General features: G+C 60.7%; 2 protein-coding genes across 9 annotated transcripts in view; both read right to left on the bottom strand.

Moving 5' to 3' along the window:
- Window positions 1-1381: 1381 nt before the first annotated feature.
- On the bottom strand, window positions 1382-11769 carry SLC26A6 (solute carrier family 26 member 6). 8 transcript variants are annotated; one of them, XM_087867062.1, is made up of 22 exons: window positions 10526-11150; window positions 10338-10426; window positions 9248-9406; window positions 9027-9166; window positions 8703-8813; window positions 7985-8148; window positions 7608-7772; window positions 7376-7528; window positions 6956-7038; window positions 6722-6869; window positions 6338-6451; window positions 6166-6243; window positions 5796-5891; window positions 5467-5573; window positions 5249-5318; window positions 4199-4291; window positions 4013-4111; window positions 3509-3601; window positions 2608-2787; window positions 2364-2418; window positions 1953-2089; window positions 1382-1721 (listed from the first exon to the last, which is right to left on the bottom strand). In XM_087867062.1, the coding sequence occupies exons 3-22, from the start codon at window positions 9364-9366 to the stop codon at window positions 1707-1709; spliced, it is 2220 nt and encodes a 739-aa protein (XP_087723188.1). In that variant the 5' UTR covers window positions 9367-9406; window positions 10338-10426; window positions 10526-11150; the 3' UTR covers window positions 1382-1706. The 8 variants fall into 8 exon arrangements, with proteins under 8 accessions (XP_087723188.1, XP_087723189.1, XP_087723183.1 ...); XM_087867063.1 differs by lacking the exons at window positions 10338-10426; window positions 10526-11150 and adding an exon at window positions 11530-11769; XM_087867057.1 differs by lacking the exons at window positions 10338-10426; window positions 10526-11150 and adding an exon at window positions 11166-11504.
- Window positions 11770-12305: 536 nt separating this feature from the next.
- The window catches only part of CELSR3 (cadherin EGF LAG seven-pass G-type receptor 3), a 25838-nt gene continuing 16841 nt past the window's right edge, over window positions 12306-21302 (bottom strand). The window contains exons 24-36 of the mRNA XM_087867056.1: window positions 21181-21302; window positions 20887-21093; window positions 20507-20681; window positions 20176-20288; window positions 19652-19731; window positions 19057-19183; window positions 18494-18610; window positions 18261-18409; window positions 17888-18003; window positions 17415-17567; window positions 16654-16854; window positions 15374-16262; window positions 12306-14032 (exon numbers count right to left, since the gene is read on the bottom strand). The exon at window positions 21181-21302 is cut by the window's right edge and continues 5 nt beyond it. Coding sequence (XP_087723182.1) covers window positions 14005-14032; window positions 15374-16262; window positions 16654-16854; window positions 17415-17567; window positions 17888-18003; window positions 18261-18409; window positions 18494-18610; window positions 19057-19183; window positions 19652-19731; window positions 20176-20288; window positions 20507-20681; window positions 20887-21093; window positions 21181-21302 — 2477 coding nt within the window. The 3' untranslated portion in view covers window positions 12306-14004. The remainder of the gene's footprint in view (window positions 14033-15373; window positions 16263-16653; window positions 16855-17414; window positions 17568-17887; window positions 18004-18260; window positions 18410-18493; window positions 18611-19056; window positions 19184-19651; window positions 19732-20175; window positions 20289-20506; window positions 20682-20886; window positions 21094-21180) is intronic.

Below are 21302 nucleotides of genomic sequence, written 5' to 3'. Positions count from 1 at the left end.
ATCCAATCCCTAAAATTCTAACACCTCATGGCTCCTAAGGCTGTTGTCCAGCACAGAGCTGCTTGCTGGTCCCCAAAGCCCAGCCTGCCCCACAGTCCAAATTGCAGCAGGGTGAGCCCTCACACGTGGGGGCCCCCCACACACTCTGAATGAAGCCTGAAGGCTCGCCTTGGCCAGTGAGGTCCCGCATGCTGTGGCCTCCCTCCGGCCTCATGCAGGCCTCCCTGGTGTTCCCAAACACAACTGCTGTTCCCTATGGTCCCCCACTCGTCCGCTTCTCACGGCTGGTGTTTCAGTTTGTGTGACCTGCTCCCTTGGCTTCTCTCCTGTGACCCTGTTGGGTAACAGTCCCTCCTCTCTTGTGTGACCCCGTTTTGTTGTCTTCAAAGCAGTTCTATCTCAATTTCTTGCTTGAGGTCTGGCCTCCAGCCAGCACATAAGTTCACTCACCCAATATTTGCCAAGCACACCACACGCCAGGCACCGTTCTGGTGCTGGGACATGGCGTGTCAGAGTAGATTAAAAAGCTCTGACTTCCTGGGCTGTGGTTCGGGGGGGAGGGGCGGATGATTCATGAACACAAAGCAGGATGCCGCCGCCAAACACGATAAACACTGAGCTGGACGAGGGGCACCTCGGTGACTTGAAGGGCAGGACAGCCTCTGTCCCCTTGCCCAGCACAGAGCAGGGCACCTGGTCAGTACCTGGCGGCCGCAGAGCTCAGTGTTCTGAGCAGGTAACACGAGCCCGGCCTCGTTAAGAGCATTCCTTGGACTGTCTCGTTTAATGCTCACTGAGCAGCCCACGAAGTGGTATGGTTACCATTCCCGCTGTACTGCCGAGGAGACCCAGAAATATTCTGGCCCCCCCACCCCCACTCAGAGCATCCGCTGGCCCGAAGGAAGGCCCACTGCTGCCCACTGGGCAACATGCCCAGATGCTGACCTTTTAAGGTAGAAATCAGCACATGCTTCTTGGCTGACAGGGACCTGCAGAGCCCAAGTGACCTAATGGTACGAACAGCCCTCTTCCCAAGTCAATCCTACGCATTCGTACTTCTCAACACAGACCAGCAGCACCTGTGAACACCATACTCCCCCAGCTGGCTGCTCGGGTGTTCACTCTACACCCTCCAGGGCTGCACTCACTGGGACCATTCTTGAGAAGCAGCTCTGATTCCAGTCTTCTAGCTGAAGACACAGGTGCCGAGGATTGTGCATGGGGAGCTTGAACCTGGGGTACACCCGCCCTGGCTCCAGGCCCCATAACTCTCCCTCTGGCTCTCTATTCTCTCACCTGACTCTGCCCTCCCCAAATCTTCCCCCCAACTTCTGACTTCAGCCCCCCATTTTGGCGCATAAGAAGGGTCAGGAGCCAGGGCTGTGGATCACTGCCCACTCCACCAAGCCAGCACCAAGGTACAGCAGGGCCTGGTGGTAGGCAAACAGGTCTTTATTTCTGGGGCCAAAAATCTGTATCTTCCCCCGACCCAGCCGGTGCTGCTCTGACTCCAGTGCCCCATCCCAGGCCCAGGCCTATAGCACTGAACTTGGGAGTCCCAGGACCTCCATCCCTGAGTCGTGTGTGTGTATGTACGGAGGGCACTCCTGGGTGACGTCTGGAGGCAGCCCGGGGCGGGGAGGTTCTCACAAGTGCCTGGCCGCAGCCTCCAGGGGTGAGCAGTCTCAGGCAGGGCGGCGGCATGGTCAGAGTTTGGTCATCTGAGGAGGCAGAGGAGGGGAGGTTCCGGTCAGTTTCCAAAAACACGTATCGGCTCCCTCCCCCAGGATAGCAACCCCTGCTCCAGCATCAGCTGAAGGTGGGAAGGGAAGGCACTGCGTCCGCTGGGGGCAGAGCCATTCAGGAAGGGTGGACTTCCTGGAGGTGGGGGTCAAGGTAGGGACAAGCAGTAGACAGACAAAAAGAGCTCAGTGAGCCAGAGGCCAGCTCACCAAAACAGGGCTGGCAGGGCCGGACCTCGGGTGTTGGAGGGCAAAGAGGACAGCATCGTGGACAGAGGCAAACAGATGCTGCTTAGAGATCGATGCATCGAAGAAGTTCCCGGCCTCAAGCTGGGCGACCACAGGAGCTGCAGGCAAGGAGTAGGTCGCCCCTGACTCGCAGAACCGCCAGGAACCCCAACCCCAATCACCAGAACACCCTGACCCATTTCACCCATGACCTCTACCCCTGAGGTGACAGCTAAACCTCCAAGCACTCTTGACCCTTGACCCCTGCCTCCCAAGACACCTCTGACCTCCAGTCTCAGAGAAAGACTTTTGCTTGTGCTGCTTGGCAGACTCCTTGGCTGGAAGAGCCCCATTCCCCTCCCAGGCCACTCGTGCTGTCCCCCCTGCACGCACTGTGGCAGGCGGCCATGTACACTTCCACCTCGATCTCTCGGAAGTCGCGGAAAATCTGCAGCAGAAAAGCGGGCCAGACTCAGAGGGAGGCGCAAGGGCTCCAAGGAAGGACTCAGGCAGGTTGTGGGGGAGGGAGTTTTGAGAGGGAACTCAGAGGGGCTCTTGGATCTAGTTACGGGGTCAGGAGGCTTAGGGGGCCTTGTCCTCTCCCAGAGCTCTTCTTAGGGGTGCCCCAACCCCTTACATTCTTCAGGCTCTTGATGCACACAGTGTCCACGAAGGAGAGGGCGCCCAGGTCCAGGACGAGGCTGTGGAAGTGTGGCTGAGGCAGGCCCAGGGCCTTCAGTGTGGATCCATCTGGGGCCTTAGCATCTTCTTGACCGCTGGCTGCTATATCCTCTAGCTCCTTCCCTGTGCTCGCCTGCTGGGAAAACAGACACCCTGCAAAGGCTGCCCATGCAGGGGTGATGGCAAGGAACACACATGGACAGGCAAGGGGCCACACGGGGTCCGATGTGGGAGCATGCATGCAAACAGCTGCATATATGGGACATGCAGGGGACACGTGAAAACCTGGACATGGGGAAGGCTCTTGTATGCAAAGACAGGAGGGATACCTGGGGACGCACAGGAGAGGAAGCCCAGACTCAGGGAGCACGCACAGACGTGCATATACTGCTCTGTTACCTCCCGGGCCCAGCTCTAGGGACGCTTAAGAAGGTGGGGTGCTGGGCGACAGCGCCCCATCCTCAGCCAGCCAGGGTGGGGCGGGTAGGGGGCCCAGGGACACATGCACACACACAGTGTGGCACCCCGCCTGGGTCTCTAGTTGAGCTTGGCATCCCCTTTGATCCCATATTTTCCCGATACTCCCAATCCCCTCTCTACCCATGAGCACAGACTGCAGGGTCTTGTGGACTCTACAAATTCAAGGTCTTTGGGTGGCAGACCACAGAGCCACAAGCAGAATCTACGGCTGATCACTAGGCCTCTCCCCATAGCGCTTCGGATCCATCATCCCACCCCGCTGCCGCTGACCACCTCAACCCACAGTGGGTAGGTCCACGGCTTGCCTCGCAAGACGTGCATGGGCCACCCATATCTCTGCAGCTCATGGCTGGCCCCTCTCCCACCTCCAGCCTCACCTTGGCCTTGGAGTCCTCCATGTTGTTGCTCTCCATGTCTCTGACGCTGGTGTTGACATGGATAGAAACAGAGGCGCCCTCAGAGGCGGCAGTCTAGGCCGGGGAGAAGGGGGACAGGAAAGAGCTGTCCCGGCTGTCAAATGACAGCCAAGCCAGGCAAGTCTGGTGTCACCCTCAGGCTTTGGGCAGGTAGGCAGGCCAGGAACGAAAGCTTGGGACCCAGGGCCGCCACGCTGGAGGGGGTTTGACCAGCTCCAGGAGCAGTCAAAAATGGAAGAGGACTGTGGTGGTCCATGCTGTCACTGGCCTGGGGGGTGGGAGAAAAACGAAACTCCGCCCAGAGTCCTGACCCGCCGGGGGAGCAAAGCAGGGGCCGGGGGGGCGGGGGGCATCAGGGAGGAAGGAGGAATGGATGAGGCTAAGAACACAGGAGGCCAGGAGAAAGGCTGTGTGGGTTTGGCAGCAGGACAGGGGCAGGAATCCCTGGCCCAAAGGGTCCCCTGCCTGTTTCTGGAGACTCTTCCGCAGTCGCTTTAGCTTTTGCTCCTGCTTCCTGAGCCGCTTCTTCTTCTGGGAGATGAGGTGGTCAACGTCCACACCACACTAGAGGCAAACATCACGGAAGGGGATGTGGACGCTCTGGGGAGGCGAGGGACCCTCTGACACTCACCCGGGGACCCCCAGACTCACCCTCTGCTTCAGCGCATCGCTGTAGAGCTCAGCATTAGCAAAGTACATGGTGGCTGAGGAGCGGAAGACCTTCACGCCTGGGACCTCCCTGGCCTGGGGATGGGTCAGGGTTGAGGTGGCTGGGCCCTCCACTCTCCTGGTTGCATCTGGTTCTCCTGCTTTCCTCCCCCTGTGTGGCCCAGGGCCCCCATCACCAAGCCTCTGCTCACTGGCTGGCACAGGCCCAGCCTGCGGCCCCTGCCCTCCCCAGATCTTGGGCTGCAAGCTTGGCTATATCACCCTAACCCCTCATCCTACTCTCTACCCACCCCCCCACCACCCAGGCCCTCAGCCAGGCCTGTCCAAGCCTCCTCCAGGGCATCCTGCACCCTCCCTTCCCATCTCCCCTCCCTTCTGCCAATACCCAGAACAGGCTCTTAGGTCTCCTCTTGGGGCTCCATCCCCCACTCTGTGGTCTGTTTTCTGCACGCGCACAGAGAGACCCTCCCCAAATCCCACTCCATCCAGGGCACAGCCCAGGTCCCTGCTCAGCACTTGGACCTGCATAATGTGCCCCCACCTCCCTTTCCATCCTGCTGAGCTGCTCCCCCTCCTGCCCTCCCCTCACTCTGCCTGATTATACTGTCCTCAGACTCCAAGGCTCCAGGTTAGCAGGAATGGGCTTGTTTTATAACCCCACTATTAGGCATAAAGCTTCTCGGGAGGTAAATGAACAATAGAGATGTAGGAATTCCACTGATCAGATGAGGAAACAGCCTTCCCTCCATCCTGGTGCCCCAGGCTCCTGCCCCAAGGCTGCCCTGCAGGATAAGGCTTATACTGCTGGCTCCAAGACAGACCCCTCTCCAGGCTCCCCAGGCCCTCTCTGTCCACTCCTCCTCTGTCCTATCGTAGCTCTGAGTAGGAGTCACAGACCCAAATTCCTCCCTTGAGGTTCCCAGGACCAAAGCACCCTCAGCCCCCAGGGTCTTTGCCAGGGGCAGAAAAGGACTAACAAAGGCCCATTCTGCCTCAATTCCCACCCCCTCGGGCCTAGCCCCTGCCACCCACCTCTGAGTACTCGGCCACATCTTGGTAAATATCCGTGTCTGGCACCTGCCCCAAGACAGAGTAGCGGGGCCTATGAAAGAGAGTGTGTGAGAAGGGGGTAATGAAGGGGTACTAGGGAGCCTAGGGTTACCCCCGAGACGCAGGAAAGCTGGAGGGAACCAATGTGGCCCTCACCCCCTCACCAGCTGGGATGGGGGGACAAAAAGGGGGAGACTCACAGCTGAGTGCGGACTATCACGAGCAGTAGGGAGAAGACCACGGCAACCGCCAGGCCGATGTCCAGGTTCAGCAGGATAGTGGCCACAAAGGTCACCAGCCAGATGAGCTAAAAGTAGAAGGGCAACGTGGCTAGGGGAGTGGGAGAAAAATGAAACTCCACCCAGAGCACTGACCTGCCAGGGGAGCAAAGTAGGGGCCCCGGGGCATCAGGGAGAAAGGAGGGATGAGTGAGACCAAGAACTCAGGAGCCCAGGAGGCCAGGAGAAAGGCCATGTGGGTTCAGCAGCAGGACAGGCGGCCCCAGGACAGGGGCCCCCAGGCCTCTCACCAGATCCATTCGATTCGACTTCCAGAGGGAACGTATGTCGGTGAACTGCATCAACATGCCCTTCAAGTTCACGATAATGGCGGCTGCCAGGACTGCCTGGGTGAGGGGAGGGCGTGTCAGCAGGGGCCGCTGGGACTGAGGCTGGCATAACCCCGCATGATGCTAACAGCCACCTCTGAACCCAACCACTTGGCTCTGACTCTGAAGGGCTCTAATCCCTGACCCTTGACTCCAAATCTCACCCTAAACAGCTCAACCTTGAAAAACAGGTCAGCCCTTGTATCTCTGCCCCTCGCCTAGGACCTGACTGACCTGAGCCCCTGGCCTGGCCAAGTCCCTCAAGCCTGGCTGGGCAGATGCGGCTGCTCACCTTGGGCAGGTCTCTGAAGAGCTCCCCAAGTTTGACGATGATAATGAGGATGAAGAGGGAGGAGACGGCTCCAGCCACCTGCGGGGTGGGAGTGAGCAGGGGGTGCAGTGGGGTGGGGAGTAGGGGTGGAGGGAGGAGCAGGGTGGGACCGCCCAGCCGAAGCAGTGCCCACCTGCGTGTTGCCCCCGGCGCTCTCCTGTACCAGGCTGCGGGACATGGAGCAGCTCACAGGGAAGCACTGGAAGACGCCCCCAATGAGGTTACTGAGGCCGAGAGCCACCAGCTCCTGGTGGAGAAAAGTGCAGGTGTGTAGTGCCTGGTACCTGTGCCGCTGTGTCCAGGCCTAGGGGTCCCCAACCTCCATCCACACTCAACAGCCCCCAGGCTTGGCTGCTGCTGTCCCGAATGCCTTGCTCTCCTACCCTCAGTCCCCCGCATAGCCCCAGCCCATCTGTTTGCAGTTTCCCTATGTCCCACCTGATACTCCACACACACCCCCGCCCCCAGGCCCTGGAGCCTCTGTCTACCCAGCTACCCCCATATCCCAGCCCCAGACCTGGTTGCTGTCCACCCGGTAGCCGTGCCTCAGGGCGAAGATCTTCCCCAGTGAGATGGCAATGGCAAAACCAACCACAGCGATGGTGAAGGCATATCCCAGCAGGCTGGTGAACAGCTGGGGGCTGGGGGCCGCTGGGGGCACCAGCCTGTGAGGGGCAGCTGTGAGGCCAAAGGAGAGTGCTGGCCCTGGCCCCCCCCAGCCCTCCCTGACCGGACAGGGGCCAGAGCTCACCCTGCAGGGATGTTGCCCACGACATCCACCCCAAACCTGGGCTTCAGGCCCACGCCGTAGGAGATGCCTGTGGCCCCGATGAGCTGGGGAGAGAGGACAGAATCAGGGGAGGGGTGCTAGCATCGTCAAGGGGGTGGAGAAGCCACTGTGGGGGTGAAGAGGGAGGCCTGAAGCAAAACCTTCGGGGGAGGTGGAGAGAAGTGGGCGACGGGGTAAGATACACCACCATTTGGGGACAGTGGAGAGGTTATTGGGGTCCTGAAGGTACCGACATGGGACCTTCCTGCTGTGGTCATACCCCATCCCCAGGAACGCTCCCTGGCGCCCAGTCCAGCTGGTCTCTAAATCCCAGGGGTGCCCACCAGCAGGGATGTACCCTCCCCTGCCCCCCTCCCCTGCCCTGCCCCCCGGAGTCCGAACCGTTAGCAGTTCCCCAGGAATCGGCATGGGCAGGTATCGGCGCAGCTTGTCGTTGAGCAGTTTCACCAGCACGAGCGCGACGCCTGCCACCAACGCGGTGACCACCGTGCCAACCACACTCTGGGGCAGCTTCCAGCAGACCTCCAGCACCGTCTGAGGGGAGGCAGGGTCACGGGCAGCACTCAAGGCTGTGGGGTGCACCCCGCCTGTCCCTCCTCCCGCCCTCACTCACATAGATGAGGGACAGCGGCCCAGAGCGGCTGCTCAGTTGGAGGCCAAACACATACTTGAGCTGTGAGATGAAGACCTGCACAGACGCCGCCGTGGTATAGCCGCGGACCAGGGGCTCGGACAGGTAGGTGACCACAAAGCCGAAGCGGACCAGGCCCAGCCCCACCTGCGGGGTGGCCAGGGGCAGTCAGGGGAGACTGAGGGTCAGGGTCGTCAGGGTGGCGAGAGCAGAGCCCGGGGTGGGTGGCACCCAAGGGGGATGAGGAGGGCGGTGATGGGCACACACTCGGGGGAAGGGGAACTGGCAGAGGAGGGTAGGGATGGGTTCAGCAGTGGCGGGGTGGGGGGCACAACCACAGCCTTCTGCCTGCTCCGCACCTGGAAAAGGCCGACCAGGACGCTGAGTGTGGAGGCCAGCTGCACCCGGACACCATCTCTGGCCGCCTCATCGACGGTGGAGTTCGCACCCTGCAGGAAGTTCTCATCTGGGGCCAGGGATTCTGTCACACTGCCCACCATCACAGACATGACAGCAAAGGTGCCTGCAGGGTAGGTCAGGGTGGGTCTGAAGGGGAGAGGACACTGCCCTACCCTGGAGCCCTGCCCGTAAGGGGTCAGGAGATAGCCGGTTCGAGACAAGTGTCTTCAGACTATGTCGGGCATATAGAGGCAGTGCTAGTGGTCAGGTATGAACCCTGAACTCAGGGACTCTGCAGGGCAGCTAGAAATCTTGGCCCCGCATCACCTACCCTGCCCCACCCATGTCCATCGGCGCAGAATCACGCCCCTCGTAGAAGGTGAGATGGGTAAAGGGACACGGCCTGCCTCAGGCTAGTCAGACCTCTGCAAGTTCTGGGCCCTTCGAGTTGCCTCACCCACATCCTCCTGGAGCCAGGGCCTAGAGCTATCCTGAATCTGTGGCCCCACAGTCAGAGGCCTAGTCCTGCCTGGAAATGACCTTGGGCCAGTGTCCCAGCGGCCTAGCACCAATGCTGCCCCCTTCCCTGAGCTCCCTTGCCCCGCTTGGCCCTCCCTTACCCTATCCTCCATGGGGGAAGGTGGACGTCCTTCTGCAAGGCCGCCTGGCTCCACTCACCCACGGAGATGTGCCGGGAAGTGCCGAACAGGAAGTAGATAAAGACAGGATAGAAAGAGCTGTAGAGGCCAAACACGGGGGGCAGTCCAGCCAGGAGCGCGTAGGCTAGGCCTGGGAGTGGAATGGTAGCAATGAAGGCTTGGAGGCCAGGGCCTTGAAAAGGATGAGGGAATCCCAACCCCAGGTCATGGGCCATAGTTCCAGAGGCAGCGCTCATAGCTGGGGGGTGCGCAAGATCACAGGGCTCCCGGGCCAGGGCCTCGAAGGACTGCAGATCATCCCACAAGGATTGAGGGTACAGCCTCCGGGGCAGGTATGGCTCACCCTGTGGTAGCTGCATAATGGCCACACTCAGGCCAGCCAACAAGTCGCCCAGGAGCCAGTCACGCAAGGAATACCGGGGGAGCCAGGCCAAAACTGGGAGGTGCTGGAACAGAAGGGCTTGGGCCCGAGCACGGGAGCACCTGGGGATACAACGGTAGGTACTGGGGACAGGGTCTACCTAAGTCCTGCCAGCACCCCCAGACCCCTACCCTCAGCCTTACTGAAACCAGGTTCGCCACTGGTAGGTCCTGGCTGCTGAGGTCCAGCACCCCAGCTCCTCCAGCTGTTCCTGGTTCATCAGTGGCCGCTCCACATGGTAGTCTCGCTTCCTCAGCTCCATGGCCTGTGTCACAGGCAACAGTGCCTGTGTGTCCCTCTGTCTGGGGTGGTGAGACCAGAGTCACAGTGAGTGCACCTCTGGCCCAACCTCCCCCACACTTCCACGTGGGATCAGAGTCACCCACTTGACTTTTCTAGGCCTTAAGATCTAGGTAGCTGAGAGCTGGACCCATGCCCAGCCAGTAGAAATCCCTGAACTTTGGCTGGGAAAAGTCTCTCGCTGGGCCAAAGTCCCCTATGAAGAGATGAGTCCGATCCATACCTCCAAACTAGGTAGAGCTGCCCACCTGTGAGTGTTCGGTAAGTCCCCGTCCCACGCTGACTGTCCCCCTCAGCCCCTGCCCTGGACAATCCCTGTCCAGTCTCTGGGTCCTCATCCAGCTGCCCCATGAGCTCAATGCTGGCTGGCTGAGAGCTCGCACAAGGAAGGGGCCCAGCAACCAGGGGTCCAGTTCTTCAGGCAGGCTTCTCTTTAAGAGTGGCTGCCCTCTAACGGAAGGAAAGTATTGGGGCTAAGATTGCCCCTGGGCCTCCAGCCTTGGGGATCCAGGAGGTGGAGAAACTCGGGTTTAATCTGGGAAAGCCAGGGGATGGCTCTCACCCGGAGAAAGGGGTCTTACCTGGAAAGGCAAGCGCCCACCTGAAGTGGGAAGATTTCCCCTCAGGAGCTCCTACTATCGGGTGCTCTTTCTCACTTAGGGAAAGCTCTCACCCGACAGGAAAGTTTGCACCCGCCAGGTATGTTCTGTATTCAGAGAATCTCTTATCCACCCAGAGGCTCCCCACCTGAAGAGGAGGCGGGGAGCGGAGCGGGGACCTCCCTTGGGAATAGGCGATCTGTGGGGAGGGAGTTCTTATTCAAGGAAGCTCATACTGGGAGGGAAGCTTTCTCAGTGGGGAAAGTTTTCACCTGCCAGGAAAACCAGGAAATTTCTTATCTGGAGGGTACTCTCCGCTAAGAGAAGCTCTTACCTGGCGGAGGCTCCCACCTGCAACGGTTGAAAGCTCTCACCTGGGAATAGATCTCAGCACAGGAGTCTTCCCTAAGGGGAAACTCTCCCCTGCTGGGAAAGTTTTCAGGAAAGATCTGATCTGTGGGCTCTGACCTGGGGGTAGGATCCCACCCGAGGGGTAGGAACCGCCCGGGAAGAACCTCTAACCTGGATGTCCTGGTTGGAGAAAGGAGTGGAGTAGGTGCAAGGCAGATCCTCAGAGACTCTTGGCACCGCAGTCTCACAGAGATCTTTGAGCCCCCTTGCCCCTCCTCCGTGAGTCACTCAGGTCTTCTTAAAGGGCTCCCCCACTCCCCAGGACACGTGCTTGGAGGGCGGGGCCTAGATCCTTGGCCCCTCCCCCTGGGAGAGCACCACGGCCCTTCCAGCCGGACGCCTCATTCCCCGTCAGTGGTACAGCTGGGTGGGCTCAGGCCATCGCTATGGATTCCTTTTGGCGACCGCCCGGCTCCAACGCGCCCAGCGGCTCACCTGCTGGGCAGGGGCTCCTCCACACTCCGCCGCCTCCCGCGGCCCGAGGCTAGCCCGCGGGCGGCGTTCGAGTGGCTTCCCGCACAGCCCTCAGGGGCGGGGGTCGCGCCGGCTCCCGCCCCCATCCCTCGCTTCAGGGGGCAGCCGCCTGCAGAAGATCGGCAAAGCGGCAAACCAGGGCGTCGCAGGGGGAGGATGCCTGCTTCGGACTTAGCGGCACCCCCTTCCGAGCTAACCTAAGCCGGCGTCTACACCGGGGCCACGAGGCAGCTCCCGGACACGGACGCGGGGAACCGGAACCGTGCCCTGCACTCACCCCGAAGCTTCAGACAGCCCCATGGTCAGCGGGCTGCCTGCCAGGTGGCGGCTGCTCCTGGAGCTCCGGCGGGAGGCCGCTACCTTTCGGAAGCGGAGACAGGGACCTACGGCGCGCTCCAAGGGGCCAATCCCCGGACAGGACGGGGCAAGTTTGAGCCAATCAGCGTGCTCGGGCGGGGCCTAAGTGAGGCTCTTTAGGCGTGGCGAGCCCCGGGACAGAAGATTTAACCCCTTCCTCCCCTGCGGCCTGGTTCCTGCTACCCTTCTCGGCTCGCCTAGTCCTCCTCCCTGAGCCGGGTGGAACTTTACGACTGAGATTAGGGATCCGCGCTCGGCTGGCCGTAGCCGCGGCCCCGGAGTACCTGAGTACGACAGGGAGGATACCAAGTTCTGGCTTCTCTCGGAGGGTCCCCGCGGGATGGGGAGAGAAACCCCCCAAATGGGCTGCCTCGGGGCGCTGCTGGTAACCGGAGCCTTAGCTCTCCTTGGGGTATCCGGTCCATGAGGCCTCTTTTGCGTCCCACTAAAGGCTCCACCTTCAGGCTTTCCCCTTAAGACCAGGCAATGTCTGACACCGAAGGTGCTCAAGACCTCCCTTCAACTCTGGACATCCAGACTTGAAATGAGGCTGCGAGGTTTCCGTCCTGTACAGAGCACAGCCTGGCATCTCGCCCCGAAGGCTTCTGCCTGAGCTGGGAAGGAACGCGATGTCCTGGCCGGCTGCGAGTCCGAGAGGCTAGTGGGGGTCAGTACTGTTAATGGGCTGAAGGGTTGACAAGGGCAGTTCCTAGGGTTGGTTGGAGCCCTGGCCGGGGCAAATGCCAGGTTAGATTGCAGGCCCTGAAGACCAAATCGTGCTGACACCTTGAGGAGAGAGGGGCTTTCCCTGGCGCCTTACGCCCAGCACCCATGCTCATACTTCACGCCGGGATCACAAGGCACCAGGCCAGAACTCAGGGTGAAAGAGATGGGAACCTTGTCCAAATGTCAGATGAAATGGGCTAAAAATAGCTGAATATTGAGGGGGGGGGGGCAGCGCTCAGATTTCTCCCAAAGGTCAGCCTGGTCTGAACCATTCATAATCACCCTCCTACCCTACCCACCCCATTCCCACCCCCAAACAGAAAGAGGCAATAACCATTTTCTATAGAAGTTTATTCCCAAAACAGAGCGCGGCTTCACGGAACAATTTACACAGACAGGGAAAGGGGCCACTGGGCTGGAGCAGGGGACCCCCAGAGAAGGGCATCTATAGAACCTAGGACATAGCAAGGACAGCCCCTCTCCCCACAGCGGGCCCCTCAACCCTTCAAGGGCTGGGGTCATTCTGGGTAAGGAGAGCTGGAGTCCTGGCTGGCAGGATTTGGCACCAGTCAGCAAAGTAGAACTTTTAATCTCCTTGGAAACTGCCTCCCAAGAGTATGTGTGGGGAAGGGGGGTGTCTGCACAGACCCCCTACCACCCTAAGCAACACGTTGTTCCCAGCTGTAAGAGGATGCCTGCTCTGGAGGCCTTCTGGGTCTGCTGTTCAACAGGGGGGACTCAGGGCTGACCTTTGGCCTAGGAGAGCTAGCAGCTAGAAACCCCTCAAGATGGCCAGGTCCAAGGTCCTCAGGCCCCTCTCCCACCTTCTCAATCTTTCACTTGTAAACAGAGGGGGGGAACCACATTTTCAACTGTAAACAAAGTGTAAAAGTTCAAAGTTTTAAGTTGTAAACAAAGTTTTTTAAAATGTTTTAAATCTTGACCTGTAAACAAAGTAACAAAATCTAAAAGTTCCCAGTTCTGGGTGTCAGACAAAGTAATGTAAGAGAGTTTTGTGAACAGGGTCCAAACAGTCATTTTTCCCTTTAGAAGGGAATAAAGTAGGGTGGGACTAGTTACCGCAGCCCAGGTGCCTAGGGCCAGGGAGGGTCCTGTAAACATGGGAGGCAGTGGCACCTACATTCTGTGTCTTTAACTCTCTTATTTCTGCTCCCCCTTGCTCCCCCTGCCTCCCCCCTACCCTGAGGAAGAAATTCTAGGGCAGGGCAGTGTCAGGGACTGAAATGGCACCACAGACAATGGGCTGGCAAATGCCCCCCTAGTCCACCGTCTGCAGGAATGTCTGAATAGAGGCCTGAGCCCCTCCGCATGGGAGAAAGGAAAGCCTTGCTCTGTAAACATGACGCGTGCAGCTCTACCAGCGCCCCGCAGCATCAGTCCTAGGTCATAAGGCAGTAAGTGGCAGGGACTCCACATAAGAAACACACACATCCACGGGGAGGGGCAGCACGAGCAAGCCCCGTGAGGAGGTCAGAGGACCCCTGTTTCCAAGACCAACCCCCAGTCCCTGAAGTTTGGCCCTTGGGGCATTCGAGAAAGAGCAAAGATCAATTCTGTACTTTGGGCCCTAACAATAGTCAGATCAATGGGGGGGAGCTAGTTGCCCCTCCTCTCTGAATCCACCCCAGTAAGATGAGAGGAAAGAGCATACGATGTGCCAGGGACCCAAATGGGGCCAAACACGGCACCTCTTATCCTCTGTCCCCTTCCCCTCCCAGCCCAGCCTCAGAACCCCGGGAGACAGAAAAGCTGAAAAATAACATAAGCATATCTCTCTGGTTACAAAGGTACAAAACATATAAAAGTCCTCCTTTCAGTTCCCTCGCCCTGCACCTGTTACGCACATGCTCGCATGCTCACAGACAGAGCGAGGAGCCTCAGCGCCGCAGCCACAGGAGAGCTGGGGGGTGGGTGGGAGGCTGCCTTGGGATCAGCCCCCGATGCCTGGAGTCTCTTCTCTTAGCTCAAATCCTCCATGGCCCTCAGCCGTTCCTAGTCCGGGCGTCTGCCCCTCAGGAGTGCCCCTCGCTTCTGGGAACTCTGCAGAGTTGAACGCCGCAGTCAGAGGTGGTTGCTGAGAGAATTCAGACAAGGGGCTCTCGGCTCCCCCGCAGCCTGGGCCCCCGCCATCTCCCCCCCCAACCCCATCACCTTTTCCTCTCAGTCCCCAGCCCCTTACACCCATTCCGGGGTTCTCAGAGCCCTTCACCCCTTCTGCACCCTGAGACTCATCAGCAAGGCGCCTCGGTCACCTGTCTTCTCTCTAGGTACTCAGCGAGCACCTGCTGCGTACGGACACGTTAGCACTTGACAGATTTTGTCTCAAAAAAAATCTCCACGTCTCAGTTTACTACAGATGCATTTTACAGCTTTGGAAACAGAGACCTCAGGAGGTGGAGTGTGACTCCAGAGCCCGAACCCCTGCGCAGTCCCCCAAGACCCCTCCCCCACCCCACCAGCCAGACCCCAAGGCTGGGCTGCAGTTGGGCCCAGGCAATACTCATAGCCCTCCCTCAGCCCTGTGTCCAGCACCCTTTCAGAGTCCGGCACAAGGCCCGAAGTTCCCTGCTCCTCCTTCCTTTCTCTTCCTCTGACTCTGCCTGGGTGCTATCGGTCTCCTGCCCCATTCCTGGGGTCCCTTCCCCCCAAAGCCTCCTTTCACCCTGCAGACCTCCACAGAGCCTGACCTAGCTAGTCCTCCTTTTTGAAACTCAACTCTTGTCTTGGCTTCCGAAGCCTGGCAATCCCTGGTCCTCCCCACTCCCTCTCTGACTCCTGTATCCAGCTGCTTCCCAGGTATGTCTGCTGCTCCCTACACTATAGATGGCCCACAGGTCCCTGAGATGCACCAGGTCCCAACTCAGTTCCTGTGTGCGCCACCTCGCAGTGCCCGCAGGCATGAGGAACTTAACATTGCCTAAATAAATAAGTGGGTAAATGATTTACTTTCAAAGTCAGCTCTTCAGCCTGACATATGAGATGCCCATATCCTGGCACTACTTCTGGCCCCTCCTTACCCCTTACCAGCTCCTAAGCAAAGGCTTCCAAGCCATGATTCCTCCTCTCCCCCTTGCCCCTTTCTCTACCATGTTACCTCCTCCTTCTAGGCCTTGGCTCCTACTGTCGCCCCCTCCGCTAGCTCAAGCCCTTTGGAAGGCACTTATCTCTCTTCCCTAGCCTGGGAGGTGCACAGGAGGGTGGCTGGCACAGATCAGACACCTGGCAAGTCCCTGCTAATCACACCACCATTGCCTGCCTATGGCCCCCGGGCTGTGCTGAGCCTGGGGTAGCCCACACTGCCAACCCACACCCCATTCTGCGGCAAAACACGGAGCGCCTTAAGCTGATGAGGGTCTGGACACCTGGCCACACCCTGCTTACTCTGAATCTGGAGACAGCTCCGAGATGCTGTGGGACGTGGCAGAGCGTGGTGTGGAGGGCCCAAGCGCAGAGGCTGTGGCAGAAGGCGTGGCCGTGGTGTGAGGGCCCGAGGGCGTGCTTGAGGACTGCACAGAGGAGGAGAGAGCTGAGGAGTTGAAGGAGGCCAGGATGGAAGAAAGAATGTCCAGCTGCTCTGTGGAGGGGCCATGACTAGGGCCACTGGCTGGGTCCTCCCTAACTCTGAGCAGCTGTGGGGGTGGCCCGAGGCCTTCTCGCGAGGGGTGCCGGCTAGGCACATGGTCCAGCTGCTCCCCTGAGTTCGATCTCCTGGACAGCGAATCCAGGGGCCGGGATGGCAAGAGGGGGTCCCTTGAGAGTTGCTGCTGGGGAGACAGGGGCAGAGGCGGGGGCTGTGGGTCAAGGTCCCGGGCACTGTGGGGCGGGGGCAGTGTGCTCAACCACTCGCAGGGCGCCCCCAGGTCCAGAGCATCTCGTGACCCGAAGCGGCAGGCCCTGGCACCAGGGTAGTCCCTGGGTGGCTGCCTCCGTGGGAGGGTACTGCCCCGATCCCTGGGCTCCAGGCGGCCTGGCGCGGCGTCCAGGCGTTCCTGGGAACCCGGCCGACTCAAGGGACGAAGAATAGGGGCAGGGGCCTCCTCCAGTCGCTCACGGCTCAGCTGCCGCCGGAGGAGCAGGTCCAGCTGTTCTCGAGAGGAGTAGCGGCTGGCTGGCTGCGAAAGGCTGCCTGTGGCCCCTCCAGCATAGATGCGACCATAGGAGGCAGCTGGCACAGCACGGTGGCCCAAGGTGGCTGCACGGCACCAGGACAACTCGGGGGCACCGCGGCTCTGTGGCACCAGTGGGTACTGCAATCGGTTCTTTAGGATGCCTGTGTGAGGAACACATGGGAGCAAGGGTATGTGTGGGGGGACAGGGGCAGACACTCCCTGGGTCTAGGGATGCAGCTGCCCTGCGATCCCTCTAACACGGGGCTGGGGGCAGAAGCCCCTTGGGGAGGGGCAGAGGCAGCCCCTAGGGACTCCACAGAGGCAGCAGGACAGGGCTCAGAGCGGGGAGGCAGTAATCCTTGGTCAGGACAGGGTTTCTCCCCATTATGCAAGAGTAGGGGCAACCCCACCCCCCGCACCTTGAGATCAGAGGAGCGACAGCCCCCAGGACCTGGCAATGCAGGCCAGGGTCAAAGGGGCAGGAATCCCCTGGGTTTCGGTAGAAGCAGTCCCTGGGGTCCCTGAAGTGGACGCCAAAGTCAGGGATCATACCTTTCCTCTGGTGCTGGGCCCGGCCCAGAGAGGTTTCATCTCCACTGGTCAGGGCCAGGTCTGGCTGGTTGTTGTTGGCTGCATCCTTACTGGTGTCCAGCCCCAGGCGCCTTTCGGAGCCCCAGGTCTGCAGAGCACAGGGAGTGGCCTCGCATTCCCCCAGGGCTGGCCAGTAGGACAGGAGGTCATTGCCGTCCACATCTGTGGAGCCAGAGCAGGTGACAGGAGCCTCCGAGTTGGCCCCATTGTTTCGTGAGCCCTGTGATCCAGACTCGGTGACTGCCCCCACTGCCCCAAGCCTGACCCTAATGACTCCTGAAACCCTGGCTGTTCTGACTGAGCAGAGGTAGGAATAAGCGGTGTCTCTCAGAAATCGACAGAACCATGGAGAGGATTACTGGTGAGCCTGCCCCTCTGGAGGCAGAGAGATACTAGGGGTAGGGGGGCTTGGTGGCTGAGGGGTCAAGAAGAACCCTGGAAGAACCAACCAGGCTGAACCCTAACCCTTAGGGAAGCAAAGGGGCTGGAGGAAAGACGTGTCACCCTGACTTTGACCTTGTTGTCCAGGCTGTTCCTGGGCCTCTAGCCAGCAGAACTGCTAGGAGGCTGGATGGGGAGAGGTGTGTGGGCGCACGGTGATGACCCCCATGCCCAATAGGTCAGTCCCAGGAATCCTCAGGGGATATCAGTGTCCCTGGGTCACACCCAAGTGGAATAGGGGGTGTCTCTTGGTCACCCAGGGGGTCAAAGTATCCCCTCACCTTTGGGGTGAGTGAGGAGCCTCTCACTCTGGGCTGCACGGCGGAGTGGACGCTGGAAACGCCCCCGGGTCCGGCCATTGTCCTCACTTTCTGAGGATGGGATGGACAGACTTCTCTCCTCCTCCAAAGACAGGTCACTGTCAGAGTCAGAGTCTGCGGCTGGAGTTGGGAAGGTCAGAAGAGGGAGGGCACATCAGTGGCTCAGGGCGGGGGGTCAAGGAAATTGGGGGTCAGCAAAGAGCCTGGAGCTGAGGGTCTTGGAGCGGCTACAGTGGGGAGCTGGGGCTGGGGACCTAGGTAGAGCCTGGAGTGGGGGTTGGTGCAAATGGCTGGGACTTGGCAGGAGAACCTGGTGCCTCCAAGAGCAGTGACCTGGGGGGAGCTCACCCCACCACAGTCAGCTGCTGTTCTCAAGAAAGAGAAATAGGGGAAGAGATCCTCCACCTCCCCCCACCCCCGGCCCAGGCCCCTACCTCCACCAGCATCTCGATGGAACATGGCCACGTCCAGGTCAGTGGGGCCAGTGTGAGCCTGGAGGCTGTGGTCAGTGTGGTCAGCAGCTGAGCCATGTCGAACCAGGACATTGTCCCTGGAAATGCAGGAGAGGCCCCCCACCATCAAAGAAGGATGAGATGGGGTGTTCTGGAGGCTGGGGTGTCTGTGAGCACATTGGCCAGCTGCTGTGGAATGGCTCTGAAGGCACCCCTAGGTGTGTGGCAAGAGGCGTCTGGGCCCAGATGCCAAGATAGGCAGAGCCACCATCCCGGGACCACTAATGCCAACCTCTGGTCAAGTGGGACGGGTCCGAGCTGTATTTGCCCCTCCCGAGAAGGTCGCTCTGCTCACCTGAGGTAGCCGCGGCCCCGCTGGCTGTCTTGGTCCTGGGTCCGGCCGGAGCGGGCACTGCTCACTGAGGAGACAGTGGAGGCACCCAGGGTGATGCGGATGAGGCCACTCTCTTCAAAGAGGGCCGTGTTGTTGTAGGCCCCGTGCCCCTGCAGCAGGCGGACGCAGACAGGAGTGTGAGCTGGCTCTGCAGAGGCCCCCGCCCTGACTCCCCAGCCCCGAGAGCCCCTCACCGTGCCAGGCGCCGGCCTCGCTTCCTCGGGCGCCGCCTTCCTGCCCAGACAGGCCGGCGTCCAGGCCGCCCGAGCATCTGCATTCAGGACACAGAAGAGCAGCAGCACTGCCAGGCCCTGTGCCAGCAAGGACCAGTGTGGGGTCAACGAGGGGTTAGCGAAAGTCAGTGAGAGATCAGAAATGAGTCACAGGTCAGAGGAGGGCCACCAGGGGCTGAGTCAGGGCTGGGAGAAGTCACTGTGGGTCAGCAAGGGGGATCAGTTGTCACAAGTTAGTGTGAGGGAGTGAGGAGCCCAGGGTCGACCCAGGAAGGGAGTCAGGGAGTCTCGGAAGCAGTGAGGGGTCAGAGGGGCACAAGTCACTAAGTCGGTGGAGGTCAGTGTGGACCAGCGAGTGGCCAGGAGCCACAGTGCTGGGGAAGGTCAACCCAGGATGAGCAGCCCGCCCGTCATCAGTCACCCAGCAGGAGTCAGCCCGAGACCTGGGCTCCAGGGCCTGCCCAGGGCTGGGGCTGCCCTGCCGAAGCCCCACCTGGCCCCGGGCGGGGCGGGGTGCCAGCTACCTGGAGGCCACAGAGCGCGGCGTGGAGGTAGTGGAAGGCCAGAACGCTGTGGTTGACCGCCAGGAGGCCGAAGAGCCAGGAGGCACTGACCAGGAGAAGCAGCAGAAAGCAACTGCGAAGGCTCCTGCTGCGGGACACATGGGGACACAGGGGACACGCAAGCATCACGCAGGGCTCGTGTGTGGGACACACAGGGGACATGGAAGGACAGGAAACCACACAGGAACATGGAGGTCTCAGGAGGACACGGGGGGAGATGGGAGGTCACCAAATGAATCAGGAGGATACTTAGGGAGCCAGCAGGGGACGTGGGGAAAGCATGCAGGCAGTGGGGGGGGGGGCTGTGAGAGAAACGTGGAAGACGGGGGTGACACAGGGGGTAGGGGGCAAAGTGAGCCACCCAGATCATGGAAACCTCTGCAGAGACCACGGGGCAGAAGCACATGTGGGGCCAGAGGGTGACGGAGGCGCCAGAGAGGGACCACAGGCCAGGGCAGGTAGGACTGCATCCCCGTACCCAGAATCTGGAGCCCAGCCTGCCCAGGAGAGGACTGCTGTTCTAAGAACCCCCACCTTCCCCCGCCAGCCAACTCACAGCGCGGAGGTCTTCTTGGCCTCCCTCTGCCCCGTGGAGCAGGATGTGCGGGCAGCAAGGAGAAGCATGGTCCCGTTCATCTGGACCCGCGGCCAGACATGCGGAGCAGGGGAGGGGCAGAGAGAGACAGAGCCAGTGAGAGAAAGAGAGAGACAGGGACAGAGAGAGACCGAGGCACACAGAGAGAGGCAGAACCAGGGAGAAACACACATGTGCACGGGTGCACACACACACAGTCCGGAGATCAGAAACAGAGAGGCCCTCAGACACGGAGGAAGTCCCAGGTAGGGAACAGAGAGGGACTGAGAAATGGAGAAGGAGGTTCCCGAGAGGGAGAGGGAGCCAAGTGCCTGACCCGACGCCTCCCATCTCTGTGCCAGGGGAGTGGAGGACAGAACTTGACCTCCTGCAAAGACTGTGGACTGCCCCCTGGACCTCTCCACGAACACCACCACACCTGCTGTGGGCTGCACCCCAACACCTGCCGCAGCGTGCATGGGTGGCCTCGAGCACAGCACACTCACCGCGACGACCAGGACGACAGGGCCTGCGAAGCTCCAGATGAGGGGCTCGTGGATGGAGATCCAGCAGAAGTCAGGGTTCCCATAGCCCTCGGGATCCAGGCCGACGGCAAGGCCTGTAGGGGAGGAGAGGAAGGCCCGCAGGGGTATGTTCCAGAGCAGCTACCCCGCTCATGCACGGGGAGAAGCTGCGGGGGAGGGCAGCGCAGGCTCCTCCCTGAGCCCAGGGCACGGGGACTGAGGTTAGGGTGATGATGGGGGGGGGGCAGGGGCAAGGGTCGGGCCGGAAGCCAGGGGTCACGGGCCTGGACGGGCTAGGCGGCAGAGCCCTCACCCAGCAGCACAGCAGGGACGCCCCAGCCCAGGGCGTGGTAGAAGCGCATGGCGCCGCGGTCCACGTTGCGCGGCTCCACCTGGATGCGGTAGAGGTGCAGGCCCTGCACCAGGAGCCACGCGAAGGTGCTGAGGAAGAAGTAGTGCAGGAGGATGGCGACCACGGTGCACACCAGCTGGAGGCAGGGGTAGGGGGCGTCAGCGCCGCTCCCGCCTCACCCCGCCTCTGACCCCTGAACCGCAGCACCTTACCCCAGCATCCTGCCCCGAACCCAGCCCCCAGCGGGGCCTCCCTGACCTCTGACCCTGAGCTTTGGCTCCAGGACCTCCTGGGCCAGGTGAGGTCACGAAGACACAGGTCCCGTGGCCCTGACCCTGCACCTGGTTGTGGGTCCTGTGGATTCCCAGCAGGAAGAGGAGCTCTGCCACGCCCAGGGCAGCCGCCACGTTGGCATGGATCCCGCGCATGTTGGACTTGAGGCTGCGCAGGCTCAGCAGGACCGCTGCGGTCAGGAGCAGCGCGGCCACAGACACCGCCATGACCACGTGCGTGAACACCGCCAGCAGCTCCAGGTCACCCTCCAGCCGCTGTGGGGACAGGGACGGTCGCTGGGGTGTTGGGCACCCCTGCCCTTGGGCCTGCCCGCGTCCTCAGGACTCTGAACACAGTCCCACCTCACGGGGGGAGGCATCCATAAGGACCCCAAAGGTGCCTGTCCGGCTGCAGCGACATCGGGCGTGAGACCCGTTCCTGTGCACCAGCTCGCAGTCCCGTGCTGTCCACATGCCATGCTGGT

This window comes from Ursus americanus, chromosome 14 (genome assembly GCF_024610735.1).
Source record: "Ursus americanus isolate L20-20 chromosome 14, mUrsAme1.1.p, whole genome shotgun sequence".
NCBI classification, from domain to species: Eukaryota; Metazoa; Chordata; class Mammalia; order Carnivora; family Ursidae; genus Ursus; species Ursus americanus.
This window is presented reverse-complemented; position numbering and strand designations above follow the sequence as displayed.

What these genes read in the sequence shown, in the direction of transcription:
- SLC26A6 (XM_087867057.1), bottom strand. Translation starts at nt 11,188, where the DNA reads ATGGGGCTGTCTGAAGCTTCGGG. An exon ending in CAGTGGCGAACCTGGTTTCA is followed by an intron (nt 9,167 to 9,247) that starts GTAAGGCTGAGG and finishes TTGTATCCCCAG; the next exon opens with GTGCTCCCGTGCTCGGGCCC. An exon ending in TCCTGGTCGGCCTTTTCCAG is followed by an intron (nt 7,773 to 7,984) that starts GTGCGGAGCAGG and finishes GCCACCCCGCAG; the next exon opens with GTGGGGCTGGGCCTGGTCCG.